Source organism: Petaurus breviceps, unplaced genomic scaffold (assembly GCF_028583685.1).
Source record: "Petaurus breviceps papuanus isolate PSGF00001 unplaced genomic scaffold, PetGlider_PUasm1.0 90762, whole genome shotgun sequence".
Taxonomy (NCBI): Eukaryota; Metazoa; Chordata; class Mammalia; order Diprotodontia; family Petauridae; genus Petaurus; species Petaurus breviceps.
The window spans coordinates 717614-742359 of NW_027187339.1; the positions used below are offsets into that span (position 1 = coordinate 717614).

General features: G+C 46.4%; 1 protein-coding gene across 14 annotated transcripts in view; it reads right to left on the reverse strand.

Moving 5' to 3' along the window:
- The window catches only part of CAMK2G (calcium/calmodulin dependent protein kinase II gamma), a 59871-nt gene extending 49130 nt beyond the window's left edge, over window positions 1-10741 (reverse strand). For 9 of the 14 annotated variants that reach the window (XM_069068273.1, XM_069068271.1, XM_069068275.1 and 6 more), the window contains exons 1-2: window positions 10541-10739; window positions 9021-9115 (exon numbers count right to left, since the gene is read on the reverse strand). In XM_069068273.1, coding sequence (XP_068924374.1) covers window positions 9021-9115; window positions 10541-10605 — 160 coding nt within the window. In that variant the 5' untranslated portion in view covers window positions 10606-10739. Of the gene's footprint in view, window positions 1-9020; window positions 9116-10540 lie in introns of all 14 variants that reach the window. The other 5 variants (XM_069068278.1, XM_069068277.1, XM_069068272.1 and 2 more) reach the window with 3 other exon arrangements.
- Between the last annotated feature and the right edge of the window lie 14005 nt (window positions 10742-24746).

A 24746-nucleotide genomic window follows, 5' to 3' on the forward strand; every position in this document is an offset into this window, starting at 1 on the left:
CACAGCAGCAGCTTCTGCTTTCTGTGTACACTGAGCACCTATGCTCCCCCCTCCTAAAGACCCAGGAGTAAATCCCTGCCTTAGGCTAATCCCAGGGTCAAGTTCAAGCTCTGGGGAAATGGAAGAGTTGGGGGTCCACCCCCCCCCATCAATCCAGCCCAGCAGCACAAAAGATCATGGGGCTGGCTGGCCCACCATCCCACTAACAGACGGGCTGCCCACACAGTCTGTAGAGAAGGCCAGGAAGAGGCTGGCAGATAAATCTTCACCAGGAAGGGGTTAGGGCGTTAGGCAGAGAAGGAACACCTCTGTCCTCTAAGCAGTCAGCTCTCCACCCAGAGGTACGCCTTGTAACAGAAACAGCACTTGGAATCAGCAAGGTTGGGTCCAAGTCCTGAACTATGGACGTGGGACCCTGACTGCAAAACTTAACCTATGCCGCCTCAGTGTACTCCTCTGTAAAATGAGGAGGGTAGACTAGATGACCTCTGGGGTCCCTTCCAGTTCTGATCCTATGAAGGAGGGAACAAGCATTTACTCAGCACCAACTATATGCCAGGCACTTTACAAAGACTGTCTCATTTGATCCTTATAAACCTGGCAAGGCAGAGGCTATTATTACCCCCATTTTAGAGAGGAGGAAACTGAGGAAGCAGAGGTTAAGTGACTTGCCCAGGGTCACACTGCTGCTAAGTGTCTGAGGCCAGACTGGAACTCAGGTCCTCTTGACTCCAGGCCCAGGGTTCTATCCACTGAGATACCTGGCTGCTTTTATGACTTGAGAAGTCACAGGAGGCACTGGATTTGAAAAGAGAGGATCTTGGATCAGGCACTGACACTTACTTACTGTATGACCATGGGCAAGTCAAATAACCCCTTTGTGATTTAGTCTCCTTATCTATAGAATGAGGGGGCTGGACTTGGCAACCTCTAGTTCTGAACCTACCATCCTATGATCCTGGCTTTGCCACTTACTGCCACTTACTTTGCCACTTATGACTCCAGGAAAACTGGGGAACCCCTGACCCTCAGTTTCCTCTTCTGTAAAATGGGGATAACATGCACACTACCTACCTTACAATACACTGTAAAGCTTAAAGAGCTGTATAAATGGGAGTAATTCTGTTCTTTTCCAATTTAGGCGAAAGGACAAAAACAAGGGGGAGCCTTGAACCACACCCCTCAGCAGCAGCCAGCACCCTCTCTTCAAGTACATAATGGAGGGTACTGGCTCCCTCCACCCCAGCTTGGGGATCAGAACCCTGAGTCCTGATCAGAGCTCTACCCTTTACTTCCTATGTGACCATCCACCAGGCTGTCCCCAATTCCATGGCTGAGTAGGGGCCGATGTGGATCATGAGAAGAATTTCTCTCCTGCCCCGTCAATGCCCATGGAGGCTACGTAAGCAGCATGCCATGATTCAGTGCTGAGTGCTGGGCCCTTGAGCATTCACAAGATCCAGGCATTGCTGAGGTCACTTCCAGAATCATCAATCCACTTCAGCTCCCTCCAAGAGTACCACCCATCCTCTCTCCCAAGCCCAACCCCCTCCAACACACTGCTCCGAGGGCAGGAACCAGCATTTCACAGGGGCCCAGTGTCTTAATCCAGCTTTCCCGGCAGCTTGTAAGCAGCCCACTGGCCCTGGGCACCGGGCAAGAGGAAATCACAAGGCTTAATCCGATCACAACATGCCCCTCCTCATCACTCCCCACCCTAGCACTGTGACATCCTCTCCATCACCGCCCCCACCCCAGGCAGTTCCTTCGAGGCACAGAGTCTAGCAGTGGTCTAATGTCTCTTGCTGCTTTTCTATTCCCCACGGCACTTCGAATAGAGTCAGTGTGCTGCACAAGCATCTGGTAAGGGTCTGTGACTTCATCAGTGCTGGGAAAACTCCCACTGTGGAAACTCTATCCACAAATGGAGATCCCGAGCCATCTATGAAAGTCAAAGGACATTGATTTAGATCAGGATATCTGGTCTGAGTCTGATCCCCACCTCCACCTCATTTTACAGGTTAGGAAACTGAGGCCCACCAAGGTGAAATGCTTGCTCTAGGTCACACAGGTAAGGAATTAGTAACACAGAGACTCTAACCCAGTTCCCTTGATCGCAAATTCGATGCTTTTCTCTCTGCACCAAGAAAGCTCCAACTCAATAGGTCAGTCCAAGCCTCTTTGAGGATGTTAAATGATGCTTAAGGTCACAGTATAAGAGTCAAAAGTGGGATTTGAACCGAGGTCTCCCGAATCCCAAGTCCAACTTTCCTCCATCACATGCTGACTGACTGAACAGAAGCAGGGGTGGGAGAGCTCCTCTCTCCCTCCAGAAGTAGAGCTTTTTCTCTCAAACACCCAACTCTTTAGCCCCAACTCCTGGCACATTTAGATAAGACATACCTAATGAGAGAATGAAGGAGCTCCCAAGGAGTATTTCTGTAGCAAGAAGCGTCCCAAACTGGCTTCTAGGTCAGAGAAAATCTCTGCTGACCCATTATCTGTCCCCAGGGAATGGAAGGCCCTGCCTTTGGGCACCATGCAGAGTTATGGGGGAGGACATCATGCCAGCTGCCCCTAGAGGGTGCTAGCCCTCAGGGGCAAGGGCAGGGTCAGCGCCCAGGTTCCTAGGCCAGGGGATTCTGCTGTCAAGAGACTTCGCTGCCTGCTTGGGTAACATTTCCTTCACGGTAACCAGCCCGCCCCAAGTAAAGCATCCCAGGAAGGCAACCCTAAAAATAACTACTCCCAGGCCAGCAGCAAAGCAGAGGGGGAGGGGAATGGATCCAGAAGAGGGGAGCAAGGAGAGGCTTTGGTTAATAGGGGCCCAAGGGTATGAAAGAGACTTTAGGAAGTAGGGGGAATGGAGAATTCCAGGCCCAGAGTCTGGTATAGACCAGAAGAGAGAAGGGACCCTTGGGAAGGAAAGAAGGGTTTGCTCCATCATTGTGGTCAGTTCTCCAGGCATGGATGGATGACAGGATGCCAGGAATGGGACAGTAAGGCACTGTTTGAGCTGGGGGACAACATACCTAGGCAGGGGCCTGTAGTTGGGCGGTGGAGGGGGAAGGGAAATACTGGGCTGAGGAGTTGAGTGCTAGGCTCTAGGCATGGGCAAGACAACGCATACCGGCCAAAGAAAGCTCTTGGTGCCCCAGGCCCTGAAGCAGCTCTCTCTGGTTGTGGGCAGATGGTAAAGGCCCTCTGCCGAGAGGTACTTTAAAAGGTGCAAAGTGCCAAGCTGTTGCTGTCATCAGCTTCTCTGGCACCCAGAGCACCAGGCACCTGTGTGTCTGCCAGGGCTCTCTGGAAAGACTGGGTGAGAGTGAGGGTGAGTGGGGGCAGTGGCAGGTACACTGTGCATCGACTCCTACCCCCAACAGAAGCAAATCTTTTCCCTTCTGTCTCTGGCCTGAGCTGGAGAATGAGGTTGGTTACTCACCTCTAAGGTTTCAGCGCAGGGGCCCGAGGCTCAGCCTATCTCTTCCAATGGACATACTGCGATGGGCAATCAGAGCAAAGGCCAGTCTGGCTCTTCAAGACACTAACTCTTACCTAGACCACTCCTCCATGGCATTCAAATAGCAACCTGCTAGGATATGTCAACACCAGAAGAGATTCTAGGACACTCTAGGATGGGGAAAAGGGAGAGGGCATGAGGAGACTGGAATCCAATTCCAACCAGTATGTACTGCCCCATTCTACCTTATTGTACTGTAACCTAACCCAGTGAGATAGACCTATCCATTATATGCCTGACTCACCAGAATAAGGTATAGCAAAACAGAACTGAGAAAGTCCAGGGGAAGACCTTCCAGGTTATGGTATTTCCCATCCCCAGAAGCACAAAAGGACCAGTGGGGTCAGACTCTTTGACCGACCAATTTCTCCTCCAATATCAAAGCCTTATTTTGAACACAGTCTCAGGGATCACACATCCCCGTCCTCTAATTTCCCAGTCTTTCATCCAAGTATATCATAAACCTTTCTTTCTTTTCTCCCCTCTATACTCCTGCTCCCCCCCCCCCCCCCCCCTGTCCTCAGCAGGAAAACAGCTCTCAGAGATCCACAAGGGACACAAATGTCATGGGGGCTACTCAGGCCAACTTGAAGGGGGTGGAGACTTTCTGCTGGCACCACCCAGACAGATCCCCTTTCAGGCCCAAGGGCCAGCTGGGCCAGTACAGAGACGGTCTCATCCCTTCTTGTAGCCAACACGCCCCAACTGGCCCATCCCCGCCTCTAACAGTGACAGGCAGACCAAAATGGGGGCACAGGCCTCAGTGTACAATCACAGACTGATCTGCACTCATGCACACATATATAAGCTGGCCCTTCCCTACCCGCCCACCACACCCTACCCCCAGTGACAGATATTCAGGCTGGGAAAGATGGCAGAGGAGCAGGTGAGGCCAAGGCCCTGTCTGGCTGTCAGACTCCAGAGAAACACAGGACAGGAACACTTCTCACTGCCACTGTGTCAGCTGCCCCAGTAGAACAGGGATAGAGAGATGGTGGAAAGACTCCCACATGCTCCCTACAAACCACAACTGGACTGTAGGCAAGATAGACAGTATCCCTCTTCCTTCCTCACCTTCAAGGTTAGATGACCTCTCAGAAGCTGCTGGTAATTTGCTTTGGTCTTTTAAAATTTTTATCCCAAACACCAAATAAAATGTGTATTTCCATAGACATGGGAGAACAGAAGTGAATTGTACATTAAACTTCAGATCTCTATTATGTACAGCTTACTCTTCTTTTAAAGTATATAATAAATTCCACATGTAACTTTCAAGGCTGTTTTGCAGTCTGGAGTTATTACACTCCTGCTGAGAAAGGTATGACCAGCCTGGTTCTATCAGATACTGGTTTTATGCTTGTCTCAAAGGGATAAGGGTCCAGTACCGTCTTCCCTGCCCTCCATCATAGGGCCTAGCTTTAAACCCCTCCTATAGTTAAACAGCTGAATAAGACATCTTCCCTTGTGCTATAGGATCAAATTAGGACTCCTACAGATTAAGCAACTCCACATTCACCCCTGTCAAGAAGCAACCATATAAATCCCTATAAAGGCCAGGAACTTAATATACCTGATTCTATGCTCAGTGGACAGCTCACATAGACTCTACTTCCGACCACCAAACTAATCCATGACATGCCTCTGAGGCTACAAGGAGACCAAAGTTAAAAAAGGGGAAGGGTCCCAGTTCCTGATTACAGGATCAGAGAATGTCAGAGCTGAAGGAAATCAAGGGTTCAGACCAAAAAAGGATACGAATAAGAAGATTTTAACTCCCTGGTCCAAACTTCTAATCTAATAAACAAGGAAACAGGGGCCCAGGAAGAGGACAAGACTTTCCCAAGGTCACACGAGTAATAATTAAGAGAGCTGGGATATGAATCCAGGTTCTTAAGAGTCCAAATCTAGGACCCTTTATCATCACACCAGGCAGGCTCATCCACCCACATGCATGGATTCAGAGAACCTATGATCTAAGTCCTCATGCGCAAGCAACCAGGTCCCATGTGCCCAGAAGAAATCCTAAAACCTTAGATTTAGGGCCAGGAAGGAAATTGGAGGCTATCTTAAATCCCCAACAACTAATAATACCTGGTACATTTTTTTTTTTGGTCCAGACCTGTGATTTTAATTGATATAAGGAACTCCCAATAAGGAAACTCTCTACCAATAAATTCAGCACCAGCTTTCCAATTTAGCATCTTAGAGTTACCCAGGGCACTAAAAGGTTAAGTCACCTAGCTAGTAAGTGTTCAGCGGTGAGACTCCCATGACTTCCTGACTCGGAGGCTGGCTTTCTAGCCACCTCACCAAGCTGACTACTCTAGGTTCCTAAGTAGACTTCTATACCTTCCCTGTCTTTCCAGGGTCAGTTGCACTGCAAACAGAAGTGGAAAAGGAAGGGGAAAAAAAAGACAAGGAAATCTGGGTGACACAGCAACCAACCTCAGACCCCCTCCCTCTAGAATGGCTCCCCCAATCCCCCACTCTACCTGCATGCCCACCATGGCCCTGGCACCGAAATCCAATACCTATTTAGCCCCAGGCAAACAGTGAAGAGGTGAAATCCAGCCCCAGACACTCCAGTACCTTTATAAAATATACAGCGTAAGCCGAGAGGCTGCAGGATAACCACAGCCTTTACTCCAGGGCTCTGTGGGGCAAGAGCACAACATGGCACTCATCCCAACCTTCACTCAAGGGACTTTATCCCACCCTGCCCTCTCCTGCCTCTACCCAATAAACATTCTCATAGAACTATTACCCTAAAATGTACCCTCCTATTGTGCTACAATGCTATAACCCCCGGTCCCCCAATATTCCAGCTACTCCATACTCCACTGGTACTACCCAATGAACATTCCTTCCTCCATAAGTTTCTACTCAGGATATCCTCACTCTTGGCATCTGTGCCAATCATAATGGACTGGTTCTCTAAATTCTTCTGCTCCACAGATTCTTGGCACACTCACACCCCCAGGGCATAGTCCCCATCTGGGCATGACAGTCCCAAGAGAGAACAACATGGTACCCTAGCTCACATTCCTACAGAAACTACTTAGCTAGAGTTCTTTTTCTAAGGGGGAAAAAAATAAAGCCTGGTTCAAAACATACTCTAGTTTGAGTCCCCAGGGCTTGGGGACGAAAGTACTGGTTTAGTATGGCTTATAAGAGATAAAGAAGACAGAGGCAAGAAGGACCAGAAAGGGACATTCCTCTACCACCTCAGGGCAGCGTAGGATTGGGGGGGATAGGGAGGGAGAAAAGGTTTGAAGCTCCACTTCAGGTTAGGTCAAAGAGAGCAGACAGCTCCCCCAAATCAGGTCTATCGGCACAGCACTCATCTCCCAGCTGTCCTTCCCTTCCCCAGCTCCTGGACAAGAGGAAGGCACTGTTAAGAGGAGAGAGGAACATTGCATCATCAACTGGAGACACCAGACACCAGGGTCCCATTTCTGAGGGCGCTGGGACTTTGCTGTGGGTTGCTAGTGAGTGATGTATCCATTCCCAGGATGGAGAATGTCTGGAGGGGGAATGGAATGAAACAGTGTTCCTATCCCAGCCCACACTGCCCCAACGGAGGGTAGGAGGGCACCCTGGCCACCCACATGTTTCTATGGCAACCATCACCCTGGAGCCAAGATGCCCAAACAGAAAAGAAACCAATGAACAAGTGAACTTGGTAGGAGATGCTCAGGGCCAAGAAAGGGCTGGGAAGATGTCATGTGAACAATAGGGACTGACAAATCCCACACATGAGGACCACCTCCTTCTACAGAACCCCATCACCAGAAGGCGAGCAGTCCCAAGGAAATCGTCCATGCCGCAGGACCCGAGGCTCCCTGCTTTCTTAGAACTAGCTCTAAGTCCTAGATCATTCTTTTCTCTGCTTCTCATGGCCCTGGGATGCTGACAACAGTGGCCAGTCCCCTCGATCCTACAGCCCAACAACTTATGTTCCAAAAAACATTTACTAAGCATCTACTAGGTACCAGGCACTGGGGGTACAAAGGCAAAAATGAAACCATCCTGCCCTCACAGAGCTTACATTCTACCCAGACAATCCCAGAGTTCTCCATTCCCTAGAACAATAATTACTAATCCTGATGTAGTACTTTTTAAGGCTTACAAAGCCCTTTCTATACTCATGAGCCTCACAACACCCTGGTGAGCTAGGTCACCACTGTATTATTGTTCTCATTTTACAGATGAGACTTAGAGGAAGTTAAGCGACACCCCCCCCTCCCATATACTCAAGTGTCAGCACCAGGATATGAACGTGGGTCTCCCTTGACTGCAAGCACAGGGATACACTATAACCCCTCCATGCAGCCCATTTGGGGGGCCAACCCTGTGGTGCCTTGCATAATTCAGAGCACCCTCTTCTATTTCTCCTGCCTCATAGTGGAGTCTTCATCATACCCCATCCACTAAACATCTCTACATAATTATTCCTTCACTGGATCTATTCATTTACCAATCACTCATACTTCGAGGACCACACAAGTCTGCGGCTAGGAAGCGGGTATACACCAATGGTGAGATTAGAGGTAGAACTGTTCAGGGGAGGAGATACAACAATTAGACCTTGTCTTTTCTGGCCCTGAGAAAGCCTCCACAGTCAGGCCCCCTGCTGTGGAGAGCTGCATTCCCTCTGACCCACTGCCATCAGGTGCTTTTCTCTTTCTCTTGTTCGTGAGGCAACCAACCTCCGCCCAGAAGAGATTGCATCTGCGGCTGCATCACTAACTTGGTAATTTGATCAAAAAAAAGCAATCCAGTTCATCTGGCAGGATTTGTTCCCGAAGAGTCCTCGCCAATACCAGCCTCCCCTGATGTTTACAGATTTTTTTCCCCTTGGGAGTCTATTTGGCTGCCTGGTGGGCAGGGGGAGGCAAGCAACCATCCAGGCTGCTCATTTACTGCAGTTCCAACCCAAGCACAAGCTGGGAGGGGAGGATTGTGTGTGGATAGGACAGCTCTACATTCACTGACTCTGTCTCCAACAAATCCATATCAGGTGAGACCTTTCCTCACATTCACCAAATTAGGGGATCCTTGCTTTGTGCTTCATGAAACTACATTTCTCCCCCAAAATTTGCAGTTAATGCCACCCTTTCTCCACTTTAAGGGACCAAAGTCCCCATGGTCCAGAGACTTTGCCTAACCCAGTCACCCTTGTGAGAACAACCCACCACTTCATTTCTTCTTCCATCCCAAAGACTCCTGGGCCTCTCCTTCCTAGACAGAGGAGCTCTCTGTACCAATTCCCCAGAAAGTCACTTACTTCTATTCCAAGTTCCAATGATCACCTCCTACTGTCACCAACTTCTGCTCTACCATTCAAATGCATGAGGCTAGACACCCCACTCTTTAAGGGGATAAAGATCAAGATCAATCGAGTAACAAGTATTTATTAGGGACCTGGCACTGTGCTGGGATGTAAGCACAAAAGTGCAGGAATTCCTCCTTCAAGGAGTTTTCATCCATACACACTCACCTCGGGCTGATAACTTCTTTGTGTTAATGATTTTTGCTGCATACTCCTGAGTGGAGGTTTTCTTGACACATCTTCGAACCACAGAGAAAGCCCCCCTGGAAAGAGAGGAGAGCAAGAACTGGGACAAAGATTGGAGTAGAGTGACGAATTCTTAGACCTGATCTCACAACAACATGCCCAGATTCTAGATCAGAATGACTGCCACCTATAACCACAGTCATCCACTCCTGACAGTGACTCCCCCAACCCTAATACAGGTTGATAGATTCTTACTTGACCTGGCCCCCCACTCACCCACCCAATGGCACTCCCACCTAAGCATTCATGACAAAAAGATATTTCCCTCCACCCTGTCCCTTTATCTGACCCTGGGGCAAAGAAACAACTCAGACTTCAGGCTCCCAGGTGTGGGATTGGTGGGAAATGTTCCTAACACACACCTGATGCATTCAGAGCTACCCTGCATTCCAGGGGAAGAAAAGTGAAGAGTGAGGGGCAAACGTACCCTCTCCTACTCATAAGACTCATAGTTGGGAACCATAGTAAATTTGGAAGGTAGAGCTCCCTACAGAAGACACCATCTCCCTCATCCATGGGAGGCATAAAGCTCTAGCATCAGGTGAGGAGAGAGCAGCCCACGGACCCTCAGACCCTTAGGGTCCCACCACATCCCACAAAAAGAATAGCATCCCAGTTTAGACTAGCAGCAGGGAAAAGGAAGGAGAGCCCTCACAAGTGGGGCAGGGGCCCCAGCTGTCACGGGCAGGGCTGCAAAGTCTCTCCCTTCCTTCTCCCTTTCCCCTCCCGCCCCCCCTCCCAGACAGCCCTCCAGCTTTCGATACCCAGCTCCCCTCGCCTGTGTGTGAACAGGATGGGGGGGAAGGGCGGGGGCTGCAGTGGCCAGGTTGGGGGGGGGCGGGGAGGGGAGTCTGGGGCTGCAGCAGCAGCGGTGGTGGCGGCGGCAGCAGCAGCGGCCGGCGGCTGCTCGGTGCCGTGCGGAGGGGAGGGGGATGCTGCGGCTGCGGCGCGCGGCTCCCGGGACCACTGCAGGGAGGGGGGGGGGGGGGGGAAGAAGGGGGAGGCTGCAGCAGCGCCCAGCAGCGGGGTCGGGATCCGGGAAGAGGCTGCACTAGCCCACAGACGGGGGCGGGGCCAGGCACCAGAGCAGCCCCCCGACCCCGCGCACCGGCTGTGGGTCGGGCCGCGGGGTCTGGGCTCGGACAGGGTGTGACCAAGGTCGGAGAGCCCGCGGAGCCGGAGCGGGCCGGGGGCGTGGCTGGGGGAGCCCGGGAGCGGCCGGGGGGCTGCAGTCTGCCCGGGCTCGTCCGTCCAACCGGATGCAGCAGGAGGCTCCGGTCTGGCCGCAGGGGCCGGAGCTGGCTGGGGAGGGGCCGGGGGCGGGGGCGCCGGGCGGGGAAGGGGCCCCCCCCGGGCCGGGCGGCGGGGGGGCGGGGGAGGGGGGGGGGGGGGGGGGAGGGGCCGGAGGGGCCCCCGGGGGGGGGGGGGAGTCCGAGCCGTACTTGCCGAGCTCTTCGTAGAGCTGGTAGTCGTCGGTGAAGCGGGTGCAGGGGGCGGTGGTGGCCATGCTGGCGGGGCGGGCACGGCTGCGCTGCCCGCTCCGATCTCCGTGCACAGTCACCGCCGCCCGGCCGAGAGGGAGCAGGAGGAGGAGACGGGGCTGAGCCCAGCAGCACCGCGAGACTTTACCGGGGAGCGAGGCGGGGAGGGACACCCCCGCTGCCCGCCCCCAGCCCGGCCCGCCCGCCCCCGGGGAGGGGCTTCTCGCGGGCGCCCCGCCCCGGCCCGCCCCGGAGGGCAGCCGTCTTCCCAGCCCGGGCACCGATGGACCGTCGGCCAGGGGCGGGGAGGGGGGGGCCTGCGAGGAAAAGATGCAGGGAGGGGGGCTGTACTGACCCAGCAGCCGCCCCACGGTCAAGGTCCCGAGAAGCGGAAGGGAGGGTGACCCCAGTGTCCTTCTCAGGGGTCTGGGCTGCACCGGGGAGTCCGGCATGGAGGGGTGGGGGTGGAGACAGAGCTGTGGGCCCATACCTCTATGACGGAGGCCCTGAGACAGGGCCCTAGATGGAGTGGCTCCTAAACAGTACCCTGGGGGCCCCCAAACCCAGCCGCTCCGGGCAAAGGGACAGAATGTCCCGACTCTGTCCAAGTCGGGCCCCTGCACCACTGGGGACGCAGAAGAAAGAAATCAGAAGACCTACTACAGAATCCCAGCTCTAGCATTCAAGCGAGTGGGTTTTCTCTGGGCCTCGATTTCTTTCTCCGTCCAAAGAGGGGATTCGACTAGATAACTTCCCAGGCTCCTTCCAGCTCTAAAAAAACATGATCCTGTGTGGAAACAGGGCTGTTGGAGTTGGAGTCAGAGAACCTTCGTTCTAATTCTGTCTCTACCACTTCTTTATCTTCTCTTAACCTCGGTTTCTTAACCCATAAAATGAGAAGATTGTGCTAGATGACTCTTAAGTTTCCCTTTAGCTCTAAGGCAATCCTGTGATCTTCAGATAGAATAATGGATCAGAACTCAAGCTTAGGAACCTGCAAGAAGCAGATCTAAGGCTGCAAGCAGTTCTCGGCTCCAGGAGAAGACGCCAGCTCAAAGCCAAGATTAGGATTAACTAGGAACACCCCAGAGTGGCAGAAAGTTAGAGCCAGGAAGGGCATTAGAGCTCATCTGACCAAACCATCCTCATTTTGAAAAGAAAACTGAAACCATGAGAGAGTGAATACCTTTTGGAGAGGGTTAAACTTTGAGTCCAGAAGACCCAAGTTTGAAAACTGCCTTCGATGTTTATTAGCTGTATGACCCTGGGCAAGTCACCTAACTACTGTCTGAGTTAAATTCCTCATTTGTAAAATGAAGATTAATAATAGCATTTACATCAATGAGTCGAATGAGATTATGTAAAATGCTTTGCAGACCTTAAAGCACATTGTTGTTGTTGTTGAAGTGACAGAGCTGGATTTCAAACCCAGCCCCTCCTGACGCTAATTCTCCAGAATCCACGTTTAATTCAAATTTTCCCAGAGCCAAGTGAAATGCATTACCTTCCCTGGCTAAGAAGAAACGTTGGCCAAACCTCAAAGATGGACGAATGACCCCTCTCTAATCAGCTTGGTGACAGACAATAATGAGAGAGACAAGAGGCTAGGAGAGCGTCTTGAGCCTCTGAGGGAGTATCTGGCCTAGAAGAGCAGGTAAAAGGGAGGGATTAACATTTTCATTCTCTTTTGGCCAAATCCCAGGAAATTTCCTCCTCCTTCCAGCTCGTGAGAAACATACCAACTGCTTTGCTTTTCTTCCTTCCTGCAGGCCCCCCCTCCCCCGTGAGGTGGGGGGGCAGTAAGCAGGGCACAGGGGCACAGCTATCCCGGAGCAAGAACAGGCTGGGCAGGTTCCAGACCTGCCCGGACAGCTGCATGCTCACCTAGGCTTGGGGCCGGAGACAGCTGAGCAGGGCTGCAGTGTGCTCTCACTCTCACTGCGGCTGAACAGACTTGATTACAACAGGACACCCACTGGGACTCGGCTGAGCTGGGCTTCATCCAGTTATCAGGCAGGCTCCTCCAGGGAGCCGGTAGAGAGAATCCATCACCATAGCCTCATTTCCAGATCTAGCCTGGGGAGGCTGGGAGGGGAAAAGGTGGACAACTTATATCACAGAACCGGGGCTAAGATCATGAAGTGTGGGGGGATGGGGGAGTCAAGAGATCTGGGTTCTAGCCCTGACTCTGCAACCAGGGCACTGTACTTATCAAAAGGCACTGGATTTCTGATTTCATTGGTATAGGGAAGACATGGAATCTTTTCTGAAATCTATAGTTTTGTTTGTTTTGGGGATGCAATTGGCATCAAGTGACTTGCCCAGGGTCACACAACTAGTGAGTGACTGAGGCCTCATTTGAACTAGGGTCCTCCTGACTCCAGGGCTGGTGCTCTATTCACTGCACCACCTAGCTGTCCTGCAACCTATAGTTTTAAAGACTGGCCCAGAATACTGAGAAGTTAAGTGACTTGCTCAAGGCCCCACAGTTTATAGGTATCAGAGGAGGGGAACCCAGGTCTTCCTTACTTCAAGGCCAGCTTTTTACCCATTAGACTCTCAAGATAGAGGATAGCCAGATAGAATTTGAAACTATCTTCAGAATCACTGTTGCACCACTGCCCCCACATTTCACTCTCTTGGCCTTAATTTCCTCCTTTGTAAAACGAGGGGACTGGATTTAATGATTATGAAGGGCCCTAGGAGAGCCTTATCAGCTTGTTTAGATGGTTCCTGGATTGGTGAGAAGGAAGAATCCAATGGAGACGAAAACTCTTCTGATCCAAGGGCTGGGTTTGGGACAAAGGTGAGGAATAATAAAACCACTCTCCACCCTTGCCCAAGGCAACCAGAAATACAGCTGTTGGGGACTCAATTCACTTCCTATCTTAAAACATTAGAGTGAAATCCAGGCCCCCTTATGGGGCGCAAATCCTAAAGGAGCTTGTGGGGAGGGAAGAGAGACTAAAGCTTAGGGTGTTTTCTCTTTCAGTTACTGTGGGTGCATTCATTAGCTAGAGAGATGAATCCAGTACTCCAGCTCAGCTCAGCTCAGGGTATGTTCATTCAGAGGAATAGTTATAGTTTTGTGGTGAATTACAGTTGCAAAGTATTTTATATATATGATCTTGTCTGATCTTTACAATAACCCTGAAAGGGGATCAGTTCCAGGATTATGATCCACATTTTACAGATGAAGACACTGAGGCTCAAAGTGGCTATGTGGCTTAATCAAATACTGGTGGAACCCAAACTTGGAACGAGGTCTTCTGGCTCCAACTGCAAGGCTCTTTCCATTACACCCTACACAAGTGCCCCACCATCAATCGTCATCAATTTTTAATTCTAGATTAAAATGCCTTAGTCCCTGTCCCCTAGGAGCTGATCCTGAAAGTTGTATATTTATTAACATGAAGTGAAGGGAGAAGAAGAAAGATGCAGGTGTGAGGCAATTCAAAGGAGAACTGATAAAGGCTGGTTCCAGTAGAAGGGGGAAAACCTTGGAGTGCTGGTGCACCCTAAGGAGACGGGAGGAAGGCTCATGGCTTCCTTTGCTAGCCTGAGTCCTCCACACCTCCTAAATGACTTAGCCCAGCTTCAAATCTAGAGACACTGATTCCAGGGTCAGTGTTGTCTCCATTCCCTCACTATGAAGGGTGTAGAAAGAGCGAGAAAGGAGCTGGGAGAGCTTAAGTCAATATATGCTTATAGCAAGTACTAAGTCCCAAGAGCTGTGTGCTAGGTGCCAGGGAGATGAAGAGAAATGTGCCTTTCACTGCCCTCGTACTAGGGAAATATGAATCTACAAGTAAATATGTTTAAAGTATGTGCAAGTTAATTTCAGAAGAGCCCACTAACTAGAGGTCAGAAAAGGCTTGGTGTAGGAGGTAGCCTCAGGGCTGAGCCTTGAAGGACACTAGGGAGTCTAAGAAGTTGAGAACGGGTGTGCTGGTAAATGTTTACCAACTGGTTCTGAGGGAGGGAGAGGGGAGGGGAGTGTAAGCCTGACACATTTTAAAATTTAATCTGTATTATTAATGCTTTCTTCATTACTTTCTTAAGTCTAGACAATCAACATAACAATAAATCACTCCCTGATTTGTATCATTTACTGATTTCTAAGGTATAAATGCTCATTCTGAAAATTTAACAATGGCTCTGTTAGAGCTGGTATCAGCATACCCCTGGATTGAGGTTAGGGGAGAATATTCTGGGCTATGAGGGTCAGCTAGGTGGCACAGTGAATAGAGCACCAGCCCTGGAGTCAGGAAGATCTGAATTCAAATCTGGTTTCAGATACTTACTAGCTGTGTGACTCTGGGCAAGTCACTTAACTGTGTTTGCTTCAGTTTCCTCATCTGTAAAATGATCTGGAGAAGGAAATGGCAAACCACTCTAGGATCTTTGCCAAGAAAAAAAAATGGGGTCGTGAAGAGTTGGATACCACCAAAGAACAATAACATATATGCAAAAGCATGAAGAAAGAGATGTAACATTGAGTATATGAGCAGTTCGTAGGTCATTTGGGCTTGAAATGTTAAGTGTGTGAAACCGAATAATAGTAAATGAGGTGGAAACCAGACTGTGGAGAGCTTTCAATGCCAGACTGAGAAATTTCTATTTTGTTCTAAAGGCAATAGTGACCCACCAGAGGTGTTTGAGCAGGGGATTGACAGCTTTAGACCTGTGTTTTAGAAATATCAATTTGGCAACTGAGTGAAGGGGAGATTGGAGGAAAAATGGGGAGCTGGGGAGTTGTGGGTAAAGCAATTTTTTGAGATTATTCTGAGTTGACAATAAGGCATTTGACAGTAAGTGCAGCTGTTATTACTTAAACAAAAACAATTTTCCAAATGGGGTGTGCGGAGTAGAGGGAGATATGAGCAGGAATGCATAAACTGAATCCATTCTCTTCTTTTTCCTTTCCTCATTTATTCGTTAAACACCTAATGGTACAATGGGCTGCAAAGGTTTTATCTCCTCCTAAATACCCTCCAATAGCTTGGACACTGAGGTGGTCTCGTTGGCAAATAGAATCCATCAACCCACACCATCCCAGTATTCTAACCCTTCAGCACTTACCCAACTTCCTGCTATGCCATAGCAATTAGAAGGAAGATCGCTGTAAATAATAACTTACCAGTCCTTCACAGGTCACTTTATAGCAGTTTCATGGGATCTAATCTGCTCAGGCAGAAATATAGTCACAACGGATCCTCTGGGCCATATTCTCTTAAATTCAATTCAACACACATTTACTAAACATCTATGACACGCCAGGCACCATGATACAGAGTTAAATGATACAGTCTTTGTCCTTTGTTCTTCTCCTGATGAGACGACTTGGGCATGGATAAGAACGTACAAAATAATTTGGAGAGAGCAAAACTAACCTCTGTCAACAACCAAGGCTTTCTCTGGACTGTGGAAGCTGAGGTGAGTCTTGAAAGATGATTAAGGTACTCAGCCAGGCATCATGTTGGGTGGTCACAGTAGGCATGGGGCAAAGTCAGGCTGATAGCAAATGATTATGGCCATTACAGATGGATGACTGAACCATAGATTTAGAGTCGTAAAGCACTAAGAAGTCATATGGTCCAACACCCTTATTTTACAAATGAAGAAACTGAAACCTGGAGAGGTTCACTGCCATATCCAAACTCACACGTGTGGGGGGATGTGTGTGGTGGGGAGGTCCCCTAGGTAAAAATGCTTGGTCTCCTTTAAGAAATGGTCCTGAAAACTGCTCCATAGATGAGAGGACTTTACTTCTGAATTCTTTAAAAATGACGGATATCTCAATTTTCTTTATTCTAGAGATAAAAATATTTGCGACTGGGGCAGGAGAGGAATGTGACTATTTGGAAGTGGGGTAATTGAAATATGAGGGATGGGGTATTGAGAGTCAGGATTTATGCAGGTGGAAGAGTGGAGAAGTCTTAAGGGCACCTTATCAAGATATAAGAAAGAAATGGATGCTGGTGGCTGAAGCCTTCTAAAAAAGGGGAGGGATGCAGCCGTTGGGAGGATGGGAGAGAAATATTGAGGTATTCAGGTAAGGACCTGCGGTCAAATGAGATCATGTTCGTGGAGGACTTTGTCAACCTTGAGACGCAAGATGAATGTCAGCTATGTGGGTTAAGGACTGGAGTATCTGGAGGGAGGGACGGAGGCATTTGGAAGTGAAGAGAGCCCGTCTGTGAGGGGAGGAGACAGGCTTGGTGCTGCGGTGCGTGGGGGAAGGTATTTAGGCGATGTCTGAGGCTGGACCAGTGGGCTTCTTAATCTGGGTTTGGGGACTTGAAGCAATTAGGAAGAGCGGGTGTGTGGAGCCATCTAGTGGCAGAAGCCTAGAATTTAGCATAGGGAAGGACCTAGATAGAGGAGAGGGGAGAGTGGCCAATCAGAGGCAGGTCTAGGCGACTGTGGGGATGACAGGTCCTCATTTGAAAAATAAGGGGGATAGGTATATGTTGACAGAGTGGTGTGAATAATAGCCCGCGTGACTGGCTGGTATAAGGGATAGTGGACAGAGGGCTAGACAGCATCAGTAAAACCTGAGTTCTAATCCTGCCTCTCAATTTACTGTATGACCCTGGGTAAATCATTGAATATCTCAGTCTCCTCATCTGCAAAAATGAGGGGGTGGACTTGACGACCCCTGAGACTCCTTCCAGCTCTAAATCTGTGATGGGGAGGAATGGGAAGTGAGAAAGATGGGGCTTGGGGTAGAGAGAGAGAACCCTGGGTTAGGAGTCAGGTCCTGGGTTCAAATGCTATCTCTGCTACTTACTGCCTATGTGATCTTGTACATTTAAGCTGCCCTTTCTAGGTCTCAGACTCCTCGATTCTAGGTTAATAAATATATTTCAATATAATTGATTTCCTTTGTAATTCTGTGTTTTTGATTTTATGTATCTAAATAGAAAGGGTTCATGGCTTCATGAGACTTCCAAATGTCTCAGCTCCCCATTTCATTTTTTAAATTTTATTTTTGTCTTTTTTGGAGGGGGGAAGGCAGGGCAATTGGAGTTATGTGACTTTCCCAAGGTCACACAGCTAGTAATTATTAAGTGTCTGAAACCAGATTTGAACTCAGGTCCTCCTGACTCCAGGGCCAGTGCTCTATTCACTGTACCACTTAACTGACCCCTCAGCCCTCCATTTCAAAAAGAGATCCATCAGCCACAAAAAGTTAATAACTTCTGGACTAGATGACATCCCACTTCAGCTCCAACCCTATGAATCTATGAGAGCAAATGATAAGAGGTATGAGTGGGACAAGGGCAATGTAAATTTGACAAATTTGAGAAAGTGAGGAATGGGAGTGTGTGTGTGTGAGAGAGAGAGAGACAGAGAGAATGAGAGAGAGAGACAGAGAGACAGAGAGAGAGAGAGAGACAGAGAGAGACAGAGAGAATGAGACAGAGAGAGACAGAGAGAATGAGAGACAGAGAGAGTGAGAGACAGAGACAGAGAGAGAGACAGAGACAGAGAGAGAGACAGAGAGAGTGAGAGAGAGAGAGAGAGAGAGAGAGAGAGAGAGAGAGAGAGAGAGAGAGATTTATAAAGCCCATTTTACGTGCCAGGGACTGTTTTAAGTTAAGTGCCTTACAAATATTATCTCACTTTGTCCTCACGACAATCCTGGGAGGTGGGTGGGTTATTATCCCAGTTTTACAGATGAGGAAATTGAGGCAGACAGAGGTAAAAGTGACTTGCCCAGGGTCACACTGCTAGTAAATGTCTGAAGCTAGATTTGAACTCAGGTCTTCCTGGCACCAAGCTCAGCACTCTATCCACTGCATCAGCTAACCACCCCTCATAAATGAGACTAACAAGAACAGTGGCGTGACAGGAGAATGATGGGTAATGGAACAAAGAGTGGGCATGTGATAAGGAAGCATGGCAGCTGTGGTAGGAATATTTATTTTATTTTGTTTTTGTCCCAACCTGTTATTTCATTCATGGATGGAGCTCCTAGTGTCGAAACTCTCTCCACTAAAATACAAATGAGCAACCGTAGGGAGCATGTTTTAGCTTTTCTTTGCATCCCCAACACTTAGCACAGCATCTGGCACATAGTAGGCACTTAAAAAAAAGTGGCCCTTACTTACTCTTAGTGCGTCACCTAGGAGGAATTAAGTGATCTGCTCAGGATCACTCAGGTCAGAGGCACTCTTTGAACCCAGGTCTTTCACTCCACCACACTTCTTGTTCAAAAGAGGGGAGGGATTCATGATGAAAAAATGAGACCTACATTTCTGGGCATAGTCAATCAGTGTGGAAATTTATTTTGTTTGCTTATGCATAGTCATTTTACCAGAGTCCTTCCTTTTTCCTTGGGGGAGGGGAAAACGGAATGCTTATTAATTGAAAAAAATAATTTAAAAAAGAAAGTAGGGGGATATTTATCAATTTTACAGTTGACACAAAGCTGAGCACGATGGTTAATACTTTGAATGAATGATAGCATGGACATCTAAAAAGATCTAGGCAGGCTAGAAACACTGAACTGAATCTGATAAGTTGATATTTATTAGGAATAAATATAAAACTTTACATTTGAATTCAAAAATCCATCTTCCCAAGTACAAGATAGAGAATTCATCTGAAAATGATCTGGAGGTTATAGTGGCCTATAATCTCAATACTAGTTAACAATATAATATGGTAGCCATGAAAGTTAACTAATGGAATCTTAGGTTACATTAAGGGAGAAAGTACGCTGAATATGTAATTGTACCAGACGTGGAGTCCAAAAATGTGATTCAATCCCTAGTTCTGCTACTTATTAACTATGTGACCCAGGGTAAATAAATTCATTTATTTACTGAGAATCAGTTTCCTCATTTTAAAATGAGAAACTGAGAATCAGTTTCCTCATTTTAAAAATAAAGGTATTTAACCAGCTGCTTTCTGAGGTCCCTTCCAATTAATAATACTAATAATAATTACTAACATTTATATAGCTCTTACAGGCACTGTATGCTAAGCATTTTACAATTATTATTTCATCTGCTCCTTACAACAACCCTGGGACCACCTTTTAGGTATCATTATCCCCTTTTTATAGATGAAGAAATGGTGTCAAACAGAGGTTAAGTGACTTGCCCAGGGTCACACAGCTAGTAAATGTCTGAGGCTAGATTTGAATTCAGGTTTTCCTGACTCCAGGCCTAGCGATCTGTCTACTGTATGACCTATCTATAATTCAACAGTCCTACATTCTTATAGTCATCCTAGGATTTAGAATGAGGGAGATAGTCCCACCATACTTTTCGGTGGTCGAATCACAGTCATAGTACTGTGTGCTGTTCTGGGCACCATGTTGTATGATGTTAAGAAGAATGTAGGAAGTTTTGCACAAACAAAACCAATGCAACCCAGACTAGAAGGGAAGCAAAAAGCTGGGAATAGACAGTCTCTGATAAAGGCCTCATTTCTCAAAGATATTGAGAACTGAGTCAAATTGATAAGAATATAAGCCATTCCTCAATTACTAAATGACCAAAGGCTATGAACAGGCAGTTTTCAGAGGAAGAAATTAAGACTATCTATCATCATATGAAAGATGCTCCAAATCACTATTGATTAGAAAAAATGCAAATCAAAATGACTCTGAAGTACCACATTACACCTATCAAATTGACTGACATGACAAAATAGGAAAACAATAAATGTTGGAGAACACGTGGGAAAGTTGGAACACTAATGCTTTGTTGGTGGAGTTGAGAACTGATCCAATCATTCTGGAGAGCAATTTGGAACTATGCCCAAAGGGCTCTAAAACTATGCATAATCTTTGGCCCAGCAATACCACTTCTAGGTCTGTATCCCAAAGAGATCATAAAAATAGGAAAAGGAAAGACACATATAAAAATATTTGTAGCAGCTCTTTTTCTGGTGACAAAGAATTGGAAATTGAAGGGGTATCCATCAATTGGGGAATGGCTGAACAAGTTGCGGTATATGAATGTAATGGAATGCTATTGTTCTTTAAGAAATGATGAGCAGGCAGATTTCAGAAAAACCTGGAAAGATTTATATGAACTGATGCTGAGTGAAATGAGCAGAACCCAGGAGAACACTGTACACAGCAACAGCCACACTGTTCAATGACTGACTTTGATAGACTTAGCTCTTCTCAGAAATGCAAGGATCAAAGACAACTCCAAAAGACTCATGATGGAAAAGGCTAACCACATCCAGAGAAAAAACTTTGGAGACTGAATGCAGATGGAAGCATATTATTTGCCTTCTTTTCTTTTCTTTTGTTGTTCTGTTTCCTTTTTCTTGTGGTTCCTCCCATTAGTTATAATTCTTCTTTATATCATAACTAATATGAAAATATGTTTAATAAGAATGTATAAGTAAAACCTGTATCAGATTGCATGCTTGGGGAAGGGGAAGAAGAGGGAGGGGGAGAAAATTTAAAACTCAAAATCTTATGGAAGTGAATGTTGAAAACTAAATAAATTAATTATATATATTAAAAAAAAAGAAGAATGTAGGAAGAACATTAACAAACTAGAGTATACCTGGAGGAGGGCAGTCAGGGTACTGAGGGTACTGGAGACTAAGTTATATAAGAATTGGTTGAAAAAATGTAGGGATTTTCATTCTAGAGAAGACTTAAAGGGGACATAGTAGCTGTCTTCAAATGTTTGAAGGACCATCTCATAGACAGGAGATCAAATTGTTTCTATCTGGCCCCAGAGGGGAGAACTAGGACCTAGGGGAAGCTGGTGAGAGACAGATTTAAGTTTGTTTTATTTGTTTTTGTTTCTGTTTTTTTTTGGAGGGAGTAAGGCAAGGCAATTGGGGTGAAGTGACTTGCCCAAGGTCACATGGTTACTAAATGTCTGAAGTCAGATTTGAACTCAAGTCCTCCTGACTCCAGGGCTGGTGCAGATTTAAGTTCAATGAAAGGGAAAAGTTCCTAACAATTAAAAGTGTCCAAAAGTTGAATCTGCTGCCTCAGTAGGTTCTTCCAGAGTGTAGTGCAACGCTTAGCACATAGTAGGCATTTAATAAAGTTTGTTGATTTGACTTCTTCCTTATTAGAGGTCTTCAACCAAAGATTGACTGGACACCTTGTTCAGATGTTGAAGAAGGGATTTTTTTTCAAACAAGAGTTGGACTCTTCCAACTCTGAGATTTTATGATTCTGTGAAATTTGGAGCTTGGTCCCATCCCTCCCTGGATGACGAGGAAAGTCACCAGGATCTGGTGATCATAGACAAACAGTAATTCATCAAGTAATATTGTTTATGAGTGGATCCATAGGCAAGAACAGTCGGATCTCAGAATTTAGAGTTGGAAGGAACTTTGGAGAGCATCTAATTTGATCTCTTTGTTTTACAGATGTGGAAACTGAGAGAATAAATGATTCACCAATGTCACACAGGGAGGAGAGTAGCAGAACCAAAATCTGAAAGCAGATTCTCTAACAACTACAATACTCTTTCTGCTATGCTGCCTTATAGTGATTACTAAAAAAGAATTGGAGTTTGGCATGACAAAACCTACCTTACAAGCTGAGTGGCACCCTATATTATTAGTCTTCCCCTCTCATCCTGCTTCCTGGCCTGGATCTTCAATTGCCTATTTCATATTTTTACTTGGGTATTCTGCTGTCACCTGAAAATCAAACAAGTCCCCTTTCCAACTTTCCTCACTCTGGTGGTGACCCAGCTCTACTCTCCAAGTCAAACAAAATTGGGAGCATCTTAAAAAGTTATTATGAACTTGATGGGTATATACAAGCATGATAATTTCTGCATGCAAATCAGGACAGAAAAGGAGAATTCCATATTAAATTATGAATCTCAATTATAAGCAGCTTGTTTTTTCAAAGTATAGAATATATTTTGCATAATGATTACAATACTGTCCTGCTTGCCTGTGTCTATTTCCAAATTTCCTTCTGCCCTTTTCTGAGTATTTTATGAAAGTTTCATTAATACTCTTTTGTTCCTTCCTCCCTTCCTTCCTTCCTTCCTTCCTTCTTTCTTCCTTCTTTCCTTCCTTCCTTTCTTTTTTATTGCTATTACTACCTCTCTCCTCTCTCTATAACTTTCTCCTTAACCTCCCCCCAAATTTCATCCCATGTAATATAGTCCAGAAAACCAGTTCCACATAAATTGAGGGGATACCCATTGATTGAAGAGTAGCTGCACAGCTGTGGTATATGATTGTGATGGAATACTGTTGTGCAGAAAGGAGCAGAATGCTTTTAGAAAAACCTAGAAAGACTTACACAAACTGATGAAAAGTGAAGTGAGCAGAACCAGGAGAACATTGTACACAAGCAATATTGTAACAATGATTAACTGTGAATGATTTAGCTATTTTCAGCAATAAAATGACCTAGGACAATTCTGAAGGACTTACTATAAGGCTATCTACCTCCAAAGAAAGAACTTTTGGAAAACTTTTTTTGTCTGTGTTTTCTTTCACAACATATCTAATATGAAAATGTTTCACACGATTGCACATGTATAACCTATATCAAATTGCTTGCCTTCTCAAGAAGTGGGGAAAGGTGCGAGAGAGAGAATTTGGAATTCAAAATTTTTTAAGATGTTAAAAATTGTTTTTACGTGTAATTGGGGAAATAAAAAAAAAAACAAAAGAACAAAACTCCTTCTGCACATTGACTATGTCAAAGAATGCATATCTCATCCTGCACCTCTTGACCACCACCTCTCTGTTAAGATTCAGTCATTCTTCTGAAGTGGCCGTTATTCATTGAATTGACCAAAGTTCCTATCTTCCTATGTAGTGTTCTTGTATAAGTTGTTTTCCTGGTTCTGCTCACTTCACTTGGCATCAGTTCACACAAGTCTTCCCAGGCATCTCTGAATCCACCCTTCTGTAATTTTTTGTAGCACAATAATATTCTAATACATTCATAAACCATAATTTGCTCTGCCATTCTCCAGTTGAGGGGCATACCTTTATTTCCAGTTTTTTTGCTACAACAAAAATAATGCTGCTACAAACATTGTCATAGACACAGCTTGTATCATCTCTGACTCACCTCTTTCCTTCTTCTTTCAGGCACCAAATGTCATTGTTTCCCCTTTCAGATGCCTTTCATTGTTATTCCTTCATCTTCTTTCTCACCACAATTACCATAGTGTATGCCTTTATCACACCTGGGTTGCTACTAAATAGTTTAGTATTTGACCTTCCTGAAGTCTCTTCCCTCCACCAATCCATCCTGTATACTGATTCCAGGTATTCCTTTAAAAAAATAAATTAACAAGCATTCATTTTTTTTCTTTCTCTCATCCCCACCCCAGTGGAAAAAAAAATAGAAAAACCAAACCCTTGTAACAAATATGCATGGTCAAACATAACAAATTCCCACATTGACGATGTCCAAAAATACATGTCTCATCCTGAGTCCATCGCTAGCAGGATGCATCTTTGAAATGCTTCTGTCCACTGGAATTGGTGGCCTGCTGGCTGTTCCCAGAACAAGATACTCCATCCCTTGATTCTTGGCATTTTCTCTGGTTGTCCCCAGGCCTGGAATGCTCTCCCTCCTCTACTCCAACTACTGACCTTCCTGGGCTTCCTTTAAGTCTCAACTAAAATCCCACCTTCCATAAGAAACCTTCCTCAACTCCTCTTAATTCTAGTATTCTTCCCTTTTGCTAATTATCTCCTATTTATCCCATATATAACTTGCTTTATATATATTGATTTGCATGTTGTCTCCCTCTTGAGAGTGCAAGCTCCTTGAGGGCAGGCACTGTCCTTTGTCTCTTTCTGTATCCCCAGTCCCTGGCACGTTGTAGTAGGTACTTTATAAATATTGATTGATTGGTCATTGCATTGAACAAAATTCTAAAGTCTTTCAAAGCTGTTTGTCTTTTACACTAATATTCCTTAAACATGACTTTCATTTTATTATTTCTCCAGTAAAAACACGATGTTTTCTATTTCCTAGCATATGCCTGCCTGGCTTTCAAAAATGTCTACAATCTGGTCCTACCTCACTAACTAGTCTCATTCTTTTCTTAAAAAACAAAAACCAAAACAAAACTGTCCCCAGCTTTATTTGAGAACATACAATAAATATTCAGATATCAAATGAAGGAGGAGACTCAGGGCAGGAAAGGCTAGCCAGTTTACTTTACAGGCTAGATAAGTT